We start from the raw sequence: 10,764 nt of genomic DNA, 5'->3' as shown, positions 1-10,764 counted from the left end.
TCCCAAGTCTCTTTCTCTCCTATCAAATTACACCAATACATTTTCAATTTTTATAAGTTCAGGTTGATATGGCTGATACAATAGCTAAGTAAGAAGCTGACACAATGACAAAGAAAAAGTCCAAGCTTAGTGGGTCCAAAAGATGATAGTCATTCAGAAGTAAGGAAAGTAGAAATGCCAATTGGCTACATAAGGATAAGATAGTGTATCATGTAGAGATGGTCAGTGGGTACACATTTGGAGAGACCTGGCCCCCACAGGTAGCTGACCTTGTCATCAATTACCCTCCTAAACAGCATGTCTTGTGCTACGTACTTGAGACAAAGGCAGGGAACATGTCACCCTCCCATATTTTCCTTAGTAAGCTCTCTGTAGGCTTCTCATCCTCACTGCACCTTTTTCACCATTCAAATCAGAAGCTTCTGAGCTTATTTCCCTTTCCTTCAAACTCCTCTGTATCAATTCCCCCCGGAAAAATGTCTTGTATTTTTTTCCATGGTTGGTTTCTGTAACCAATATGCCCCTTTCAAGGGCAGATATCTCTGAAGAAACATCTGGCCATAAACACATAGTTTTATATGTCAAAGTCTTCATTAAGTTGGGATCATCCCATGCATCATGTACTAGTGAACCAGAAAGGCAATCCAAGCTTAGCCAATCCATTTTCCTCATATGAGGAACAGATACTATGGCGCATTAGTAATAAAACCCATGAGGTTCTACATGATCCAACTTTTGGAGATCCAAGAGCTCTGAAAATTTCACCGGGAACATCATTTCAGAAGTAGTGGATTGGCTCAGTAATTATGAGGGGCAGTGGGGTAAAAAATATGAAATGAAAGCTGAGGTACGTAGTAGGCTCCGAGATGATCTACTCCATTTTTAACAAACATTTGTAAAAACATGCTGATAAGAAAAGTGTTTTTTACAAGAATATCTCGAGTCTGTAGGGCCAACGGTGAGACATTTGAGGTAAACCTTTTACATCTCTCCTTCAACAAGATCTACTTCTCAATGGTGTGGCGAGTGTCATGGGACTGTCACAGTTCCACACGTAAGTATCACAGACCCAGCCACAGGTATCACAGATCAACATCTCAACAGCCGGGCTGTGCCCCGGCCCTGCCACTGCCGCACTCCACCGATCCGAGAACTGTATCAAGCGCACTCCAGTCTCACGCACCTCACGAGAGATCGAACATACCATCCCGTGTTACCCCCCATTCTGTGCGACCGAAGAAAGCCCGTCCGCCGAAGCCGAATTTCCCTGCCACAATCGACATTGTACACACATATCCGCAAGCATGCCAACAGGGCCGATCAGTCTGCCGCAACGCAAGTACGATCCTACTCGATTATGTCTCATCAGTTTCCCAAAGTTTGACTTTGGATCTAGGGGCCGGCAGACGGCTGTTTATGCCGCCGGGGCCATCTTTGCTGCCGGATGTACGTCCCGCTTCGTCTCGCATTTTCCTCGAATCCCGATCGACCATCCTTCTAACAAACTCTTATTTTCCTTTTTTTTCGTGATGTAGGGTGGGTGTTTTTCGATGCGTGTACGCTATCGGCTACGATGAAGCCTTCGCCCGAATCCCCCTTCGACCCGGTTCCGGTCCACGTCACGTTCACAGACTGGTGAGACAACAATCCCTGCCCCTGAGACCCTTCACCGCGAGAAAAAAGACGCAGACTCTAAAAGAAAAGGCGGGATACGATGGTTGTGTTTGCAGGATTCCGGGTATCTGTTCGACGGTCGGGATGATAATCGTGAACCTTATAGACAAGAAACGGCTGATATCCGATGGGTCGGCCGGGGTATCGTTCTCGGCACATGAGGGCGTAGCATGGAAAGCCCGCCTATTACTGTTCATGGGCTTTGCGCTGATGGCCGGCGGATTAGCCGGAAGCATCGTCAGTCTCCTGTCCCCCCTCTGCACATCCCCCTCGAGCTGTTGCCCCTTAACTCATTCACTCCCCTCCTCCCCATGTTTCTCGTGTAGACCGTACTTATTCTCAAGTATGCTATTCCCGATTGGGGCACTTATGACGTCACTTACTGGGGTGTCGCTAACGTCCTGCAGAATTTGGCCGTCATGATCTGGTACGTCCCCTCTCTTTCTCTCTCATCACTTTTTGCCCTTCTCTCTCTTCTAATCGACTATCCTCCTTAATTTTGAGCAGTACGGTGGCTCTTTGGCTAACACAAAGTACCGAAGAATACGAATATCCACTGTAGAACAAAGCAAAACAATCCGGATAAAATTATACTTCCTCAATACTTCAACTGGATCGATTTCTCATCGCACATGTAATACTTCCTCAAGCAAATTATCACTGTTTATCTTAGAAATCTCGTGCCACTTTTTGATGCCTACTTTATTATCTGGTTATACATAAGAGGGGCAATCATCAAATCTACTTGCACTCCTGTGAGTCGTGTATTCTAGGCTCCTTTTTCAGTCATACAACAGAGTATGTATCAACTGCAGAGCGGTGTTGTACAAGCCAACCTGATTCCATCTCCTTAAAAGTTGAAACCCGGTCCATATGGTTGTGATAAGCTACTATGCTTCTGATACGCAGTTGACCATAATTCCTCATTCAAAGTGCGGATCAATGAACCATTTGCTCATGGACAGACTTGTGTTTGGTGAGCGTGTATTGAGGATCAAGCACCTCCAAGTTCACGCACTCTCCTCAGATCCACACTTCTTGAGGCAGGCAGTATGTACAAACACTCTGTTGACTGGTGCAAGGAAGTTAGCCGACATTTTTGTCGAGTTGACCGCGCAGTACATAGGTGTTTGATGCAAGGAGACATTCTACAGGCACCACCTCGACCGCTTTCGACTCGACGGCCACTCTTACCTTGTCCTTGGCCAATAGCATAAATACATGAGGCGGGGTGAATTTTGGCCGCCAACCGACTCTGAGACGATGATAGTGGGCGACTGACAGAGTGACACTCGATCCCAAGGGAAAATGATCAGGCCCACTCCTTTCCTGCGCTCGGGGCCAACAAACACTATGCAGTTCTGCTCACCTCGACCCAAGTGTGTCCAAAGGAGCAGTCTGACCGTCCAAATCGATCCCCCAGTCGCCTTTTTTCACAAGAAAGTAATTATTTACCCGGCTTTCACGCAGAGATATTTATCGCCCGCCTGTGCATGTATCGAGCCGACTTTTTTAAGTAATCTCCAAACCACTTGCAGGCCAACCCCCTTCCACCCACTCTTTTCACACAAGCCTCCACAGCAGCAGTCACACTCGACCAACAGAACAAGAAAGCCCCAGCAGCAACAGTTGGAAAGAGCCGGCTGACCTCCCACACGATAATCCTCACCGGATCGAAAATCGAAGGCATCTCGGGCAGGTGTCGAGTCGAGGGTTCTCTTTGCCGTGATGTCGAACACCTGGAACGGAGCGGGGGGAAGTAGTAAGTCTAGAGGTTTACCATATATCTGCGGAAGTAATGTTATTGATTATGGTTGACAATTCCATGACGGGCGGGGACGTGAACGATGGAAAGGCTGCACCACTGGGCCGCCGACGGCCGACGAGTACTACAACGGGGCCCACTCCGACTCGCCGACGATGAGCAGCACCACCGGCTCGGCAAGCTGCTACCAGCCCACTTATCGCTCCGCATGGAACTTCGAACGGCTCTTCCGTCTCCCTCATAACACTAGTCCTTTGCTTACCACTCAGGCCCACTCTCGCATCTCGATGGTCTATCGTCACCTTCATCGCCCCTCTTAAGCTCTTCTCTCTCCTCTAGTTTGTATCGTTAGACTATCTCCATCAGCTGTTTCCTCCATACTATCTACCACACGCTTCTCTCTCCATCAATAATTTATCTCCTAAGCTTGTGTAGTACGAAGCGTCGCGCGCGCGCGAAAACAGGAGCATGGTCCATTCCGCTATAAGCTCCTGTTCTATTCCACAATGGGGAGCTGTATGGAGGTAAATGTGTAGACGCTTGTAGCAGTCGTGCGCTGGCCTCAAGCAATAAGATCCTTCATCCACGTCTTCACCGTTCTGGTTTCGAGATGGCATTTGCCGTCCAGGCTTTGGAGAGCCTGGCTTGCTCTTGAGCCACTAGATCTGGTTCAAACCTCGAGACAAAGACAGAGATTTATTGGAGATTCTGAGTTGTTTTATCACAAGATTGGTTGCATCTCAGAACTTCACTCGATGAAAAGTAATTCTGCGTGCATAAAGAGGTAGCTGAAATTCGGGAGGACAGCCTTTTTCTCGAATAAGAGACTGCACCAAATGATAGTGTATTTGATAAAGGGAACGGCATTTGGGAATCGACAGAATGATGGTGTGGTGGGATAAGCACAAAAGTAAAGGACAGGAAGCTTGTGAATATGGGGGAGGCAAATTCAAGTATTGATGTGGATATGTGGAATTTCCGAGCAAGATCAAGGCCAACAGGACAATGGGAACCGCTCTCATGTTGATCGGACCGGAGTGATCATTCTGAATCATTTGTAGTAGAAGGTGTACTAAAAGAAGGGAGAGAAGGTGGTACATATTTCAGAGACAGTTTGCAGACTCGATAGCCAGAAGCTGATCAGAAAGTGCAGGAGACTTACGGTGGCAGAGTACGGCACCTGGTAGTTCTGTTGACCGGCCTTGCAAGCAACTTGGGGGACACCGCCTGAAACATTGCTCCGGGTGATCAACCTGAAGGGGCCCGAAGTGGGCTGGAGCCTCAGCGAGGGTACATCCCTGCGGAGATCCCGTGAAGCCGACGATCCTATTTGCGTGGCCGATATGTGCCATGAGCCCACGTCGAAGGTCGCCGTATTGCCCGAAAAGTAGTGGTGGCCGGACATTCCGCTTCCTTGCAATTGTGCCTCTGCGAGGACGAGAAGAAGAAAAACCGTCGGTTCGTTATCGGTCGTCAATATTCAATGCCCTCGCCTGCACCTTACGAAGACGCATAAAGATAATAGCGTACCTGCTCCAACTCGCACCCAAGCACCAGTTGAACCACAGCTGTATATTTGATTTCCGTTTCCTTGGAAGGCCAAAGGTGCTTGGCCACTTGATGTCTGTTGGCCGGGCACATTATAGGGAATACGTTGGTCACCGAAGACACCCGCAAGCATTACTAACGAGACTAATTGCAGACTGAGCACGACGCGCTTGACAATTAAAGCGAACATGATGGTTTGTTGATGAGTTCTGTAGCTGCTTAAGGGCACGACGTGTGGTAGGGATTTAACGCAGTAAGTGTTTTTAAAAGAAAGTGGGTGACGGAGTGCTGGGTGGAATTTCTCTGGGGATCGATCAAGGGCCTGGGCGGCGGGTGGATCGGGTTATCTACGCTAGGGTGGACTCTCTTTATAACTCTTTTTGCTGGGGCGGAAGGGGACCTGGAGAGCCTGGCTGCATGACAAAAGCTCTGTTCAGTTTCCCATTCGAAGCCGACCAAGATTCGGGGTCCATTCACCTGAGTAGCCTGCATGTCATGCACCTGTCAGGTAGGTTAGAAGCCCACGCCCCCCTGCAAAGTTCGGGCCACTCTGACCACTCAACCACTCAGCCACTCTGTGTTTTTTCCCCCGCCAAGTCGCCCGACCCCAGCCGCACCAAGCAAACCTTGTTCTCACCACTCCTCTGTGCTCCACCAAACCATCCCAGCAGCACCCGGCAAGACAACCCATTCGCATCAACTCTGATAACCATTGCAGCTCAAAGTGTTCAAAACGTTCCCCGGACTTTGCCTTTTTTTGCTTCTTTCAACCACTTATTTTGTGTCTTTCACTTGTCTTGTCCTCACTCCTAGTGCGTTTTCTTGCTGAATTGTCTTAATTGTTCAATAACAAAAGAATCTAATCCTTGCATATATACACATTAAATGTTCAATAAAGTGCGATCACATTTTTGATAAACATTGATCTTTAATTGAAGAGAGAAAAAAGGAGGATAACAGAATTTGGCGAGTAAGGATTGCTTGAGTGAAGAAGATCAATGTAATCACACTCTAAACATCATTGATGAGGATACAGAAAATAAAGAGAACAACATCATTCTGGATCTGTTTCCCATCCTGCAGTATCCGCGTCCAACGTCTCCTCCACCAAACTATCATGGGCAAATTCCCCATCCTCCGCTTCATTCAAGAAAATTTGTTCCTGCAGCGCCTCATCCATCTCCTCTGGCCTCAGCTCCAATTGAACCTCGTTGGCAGTCAGATTGGGATCCACAGTTATTTGTCCAATCAATCTGAACCACGGGTGTTGAGCACCTGATACACGAGTCTTGCACCACAACCACTCAACGTCGCCTGCCCATTTCTGCATCATTTCATGATGCTCAGCGCGCTGTGAGTAAAGCTCAATTTTAAGGACTTGTTGTCCTGTTTGCGCATCTAGAGTACCCACTTGGGTCGGTGTCACTACTGCTTCGGAGTTGGGAGGAAGGACGTCTAGCAAATAAGAAGTCAGACATTGTTGACAAACAACATGATCAAAATGAAACCCACCAATTTGTCCCGCAAGTCCGTCTAACATTGAATGAATCTCCACCGCCCAAGACATTGCCCGGCCCAATTCTTGTGCAATCAAATCAAGTTCCTCCTCCGCTCGATCAACCATCAGCGAAGCTCCTATGCCCTCACGTACATCTGACGATACAGCCCATGGCGCCTGTGAGTGAAAGTGATGCGCTTCATTCCAGAAAGGGTCGTCCAGCTTCATTTTGACAAACAAATCCCACGTCAAAGGTTGATACAAATCACTAGCCAGCGCACCAGGGTCATAGGCAGTCAGATAAGATTGGTGCCGCTCGTTAAACTTGGCAATTGCCCGAAGTACCGGTCCCTTGCGTTTCTTGATGGATTCATAAATCCTCTCCTTCATTTTGGTTCCGACTCGCCGACCTCGTGTTTGCGATTCAGAGATTGGCTGCCGGACACCCATGATCTCTACAGCCTTTGCATAGAGCTCGCGTCTCGAGCTCCACAAGAGAAGAGACTTCTTTTCCTTTTCAACTAAATAAACCGAGGAAAACAGAGTAAATAAGTTCTCAACATCAGGCAAGGAATTGTCACTACAAACAAAAACTGCCCACTGTCTGTGCTATTGCTATCATACATAATTCCCACCTGCTCGGCCAACTCTCTCTGACATATTTCGGTGTTGTGTATCTCACCTGTGATCCGTTCAATGAGATTTGAAGGTATATCCCACTCCCTTGTCTCTAATACTTCTCTGTAATCACTATCAGCAATGTAATAATTACCCAAATCAACCTCAATGAACTGACCGAAGTTTCTTCAGTGCATCCTCCTTTTCCAAAAGTTTGGTGAGATCCTTTCGGCGTTGTGTGTCTTCTTCGGCAACTTGTGCCAGATGGCCAACTTGATTTTGCCACTGCAACTTGAAGAATTCTCTCGTGTATTTGTTACCATTATCCAAGAATGGATTTTCCTTTTGGAGCAATTTCGAAAGGGTTTCTTTAGCACACCTCCGGCGCCACTTGGCTGCACCATGCTTCTTCCGTAACCACACAACTAATCCCAATCATCTGTCAAGAAACTACCGAGGTGTACACAATGAATTGAGATAAAAATGCTACACTTACTCAGAGTCCTCCGACCCTCAGTATTGTGGAATTGGCAACGATGCGACAGAGATCCCAAGCGATGGTTCCGGGCCGAGTACCGCAAAGTCCGTACCAGTGGGGACAATCCTGACCACAGTCGTTCCATACCTTCACCATCCGACAAACCCCACCCTATATTGTAGCGTGGATTGTATTTGACCTGGCATTTCCATTCATGCACATATGAATGAAAAACTGATGTACCAAATTTAATTTTGTCTTTCTTAGATGCAAAAGCAAAAAAATCACGCTGTACAATTTCCAAAATCATCAGGTCAAATACCATGTCAAGGAAAGATAATTTTGCTGCCACTTGAGTTCACACTGACCCGTTCTAAAAATTTGTCCAAAGAGCAGCCAATATTGTAAAGTACCCCAACTGGTCGCTCGGGTTCTATTTCTTCAAAGAGTTTCTTCAACATAGCTAATGGGAGACACCTCTGCTCTCCAGAACGATATATGTTAGCTAATGAAACTACCTGATCATGGCGGCAACAACACCCCATGAGTCCCGTATCATCACAGCCTTTCCACGTTGTTTCGGATCGGGTGTCGTTTGCTGCCTTGTGGGACTCTGAACAAGGATCCGGCTATGTAAAGTTTAAGTCAGTCTTTTCAGTTGGCAAGTATAACACGTTTTGTCGGGATGAACCAGTGAGAGCCAACCTGTTCATTGCATGCAGCCAAATTGCTAATGTTGTTTTGCATGGACTGGATTCTTTCCGGGTCCAAAAAGATGGGTGGAGTGGTTAATGGTGCGTCCAGCCCTGCCTTGGCATTATGACGGTGTTGAAAGTTGCCATCAAGGCATACAATCAGTGAGTCTTTGACAGATGATCTTGCGCGGTATTCGTCGTCCGAAGATTTTTTTCCAAAGCAACCTGGACAGCACGATCTAGCTAGCTTCTGTGTTGTACTGAGCTGAAGGGCACTGTCGACGGTCTCACTGGTTTTGAGTAGCATGAGTCGGAATATATCTACCGCGGCAGAGAAGCACTTGCGTAGCTCGCGGCGCTGAGGAGTTTTGTATTTCAACAATGATGTTTCAATTTTGGATAAATCAAGGCAATAACCTACTTCAGTGCCCTTAGCATCAAGTATTTTAGGAGACCTTTCTTCTAGCCAACGCGACAGCATCTCGGTGAAGGGAAGGGTGGCCACGTTACACCACTGCCAGGCTAAATTGTGAAAGTGAAGCAGTCGTACTGAAAAGGCGGTCGTAGGCCGGACGGGCGAGCTTGCAATGTAACCGGTGGCGAGCAATCGAACGACATCTGGCACGCATTTACAAAACCGCTTCTGTATGCGTTTCTGCCCTAAGAGCACCAATTCATTTATCAGAATCATTATTGGAATTGCCAGGTTAGGTTGGGGTTGCATACACATCAAGTCAAATAGATCAATGGTACGATAGGTGAAACTTGTACAGCTGCAAATGTGATCTTCCCAAGAATCAAATGCATTTTCAAACGTCCAATTCCCTGTTTTGGCTTTGAGCCACATATACATACCGTGAAGTTGAGGGATGTTGCGGTTCCAGTTGTCCACAAGTCGTTGCCGGGTCTGAAGAGCATTGAATTGATTAATTCTCTGCGAAAGGGAGGATTGTTGTTGAGCTGGGGCCACTGTATGTAAATCCTCCCACTCGTTTTCGTCAAAGTTGTCCCAGAGGTCTGTTTGGGGAAAGGGCTCGGGTTGGTTTGAAGATGGGTCGTTGTTGAGCTGATCGTCGAAGGGAGGATCCACAAGTTCATTGCCAGGGCCTGACTGTTCAGCTTGTAGGTGTGCTTGAAGCGCTCGAGTGGACGACGGCATTGGCAATTCTCCCCGATGCAAGGCTTCCAATCGCTGAAGGGATCGCATGGTGCGTGCATGAGTTCTGTTTCGCAAAGCTCGGTTCAACTGAGTTTCGTGTCGGAAGGGATTGATCCTGTTGGTCCTTGGCCGAGCAGCGGGAGGGGAAGATCTTGGGTGTCTCGTTTGATTGGTTCTTGGGGTTCTTGCAGGAGTTGATCTCGTATTCTGGCTGGATCTTGGAGGCATGATGATGATTGTAGCATAGGCAATAAAGCTGAAAGTGTGTTGAGCTGGTGGTATGTATAAGAGGAATTCCTGTCGTTCTTCGAGAAGGAAAATTAAAACATATGCGCATAAAGCTGGAGCAAGCACGTCAGGCTTGCCCGCAGCAGAGGGAGGATGGTTATTGCATGGGCACCAATTTTTTAAATAAAAAGGGTAGAAACTATCATATCCCACTTCATAGCAATAGCTTAGGCATGATTCAAGAGTAGCATGTCTAGGGCAAGTTTCTGTAAGGAAAAACAGATTTATCCTTTCAAATGATTGTTCTGTTCCTTGGATTTACCCTTCTATGTTCATTCAAATTTCACTCCAGAGTAATGTGGTCATTCTAAATGTTGAAGTGAAGAAACATAAAATTTTCAATCCAAAACATAGATTGTTCAACCATCATGGTAATCAATAACTAATCCTTGCATTGTACTTCTATGTTGGTAATTCACCCCTGAGTAACAGGTCACTTGGAATTATTGCAACTGATATTTGCAATCCCATGTTCATTTAGATTGGAGCAATATAGGAGGGTTAATCCAAAGCTTTTTTTTATTCTTGGATCTTATAATTAATCAATGATACATGATTTTAATTGAACCTTCCATGTTGCTTCATTCCACACTGACAGCCTGTAATTTTTTTTATTGTTGATATATCAATATTTGCAATGTCCACATGTTACTCTGGAGTGAAGTGACATAGAAGGTTCAATCAAAATCATGTATCATTGATTTATATGATCCAAAGAACATATGACAAAGTTTTTTCATTGAACTTCTATTTTTCTTCTCTCCATAATGACAGGTGGTCACTTTAGAATTGTGATACTGATATTGAGAATGACTCCATGTCATTCTGAAGCAAACCAACATAGAATGTTGAATCCAAAGCATGGATTATTTCTGGCTTATCATAATGTCATAATATTCTGTGTTTGAAGTTGAAATTTTCTGTTAATTCACTGCAAAATAATATGCACTTTAAATATTGTGACTGATATTTAGAATAGAAGGGTAAAAAAGAATAAAAATTTATTCACTAGTCTAAACAAAATAATATACTTAATAATTT

The 10,764-nt window shown here is 46.0% G+C and overlaps 3 protein-coding genes across 3 annotated transcripts; 2 read left to right on the top strand and 1 right to left on the bottom strand.

Moving 5' to 3' along the window:
• Positions 1 to 1,304: 1,304 nt before the first annotated feature.
• On the top strand, positions 1,305 to 2,236 carry PtA15_3A399 (uncharacterized protein; the record flags this gene model as incomplete). Its single annotated transcript, XM_053167363.1, has 5 exons — positions 1,305 to 1,446; positions 1,536 to 1,635; positions 1,731 to 1,911; positions 2,001 to 2,101; positions 2,182 to 2,236. 5 exons carry the CDS (start codon positions 1,305 to 1,307, stop codon positions 2,234 to 2,236), a joined length of 579 nt encoding a protein of 192 aa, XP_053018588.1.
• A 1,166-nt stretch (positions 2,237 to 3,402) lies between these two features.
• Positions 3,403 to 3,759, top strand: PtA15_3A398 (uncharacterized protein; the record flags this gene model as incomplete). Its single annotated transcript, XM_053167362.1, has 2 exons — positions 3,403 to 3,436; positions 3,530 to 3,759. 2 exons carry the CDS (start codon positions 3,403 to 3,405, stop codon positions 3,757 to 3,759), a joined length of 264 nt encoding a protein of 87 aa, XP_053018587.1.
• A 731-nt stretch (positions 3,760 to 4,490) lies between these two features.
• Positions 4,491 to 5,177, bottom strand: PtA15_3A397 (uncharacterized protein; the record flags this gene model as incomplete). The annotated part of the gene is made up of 3 exons (XM_053167361.1): positions 4,491 to 4,511; positions 4,602 to 4,867; positions 4,970 to 5,177. The coding sequence occupies 3 exons, from the start codon at positions 5,175 to 5,177 to the stop codon at positions 4,491 to 4,493; spliced, it is 495 nt and encodes a 164-aa protein (XP_053018586.1).
• Between the last annotated feature and the right edge of the window lie 5,587 nt (positions 5,178 to 10,764).

Source organism: Puccinia triticina, chromosome 3A (genome assembly GCF_026914185.1).
Source record: "Puccinia triticina chromosome 3A, complete sequence".
Taxonomy (NCBI): Eukaryota; Fungi; Basidiomycota; class Pucciniomycetes; order Pucciniales; family Pucciniaceae; genus Puccinia; species Puccinia triticina.
Note: the sequence above shows the minus strand (reverse complement) of the source record. Positions and strands in the feature narration are given on the sequence as shown.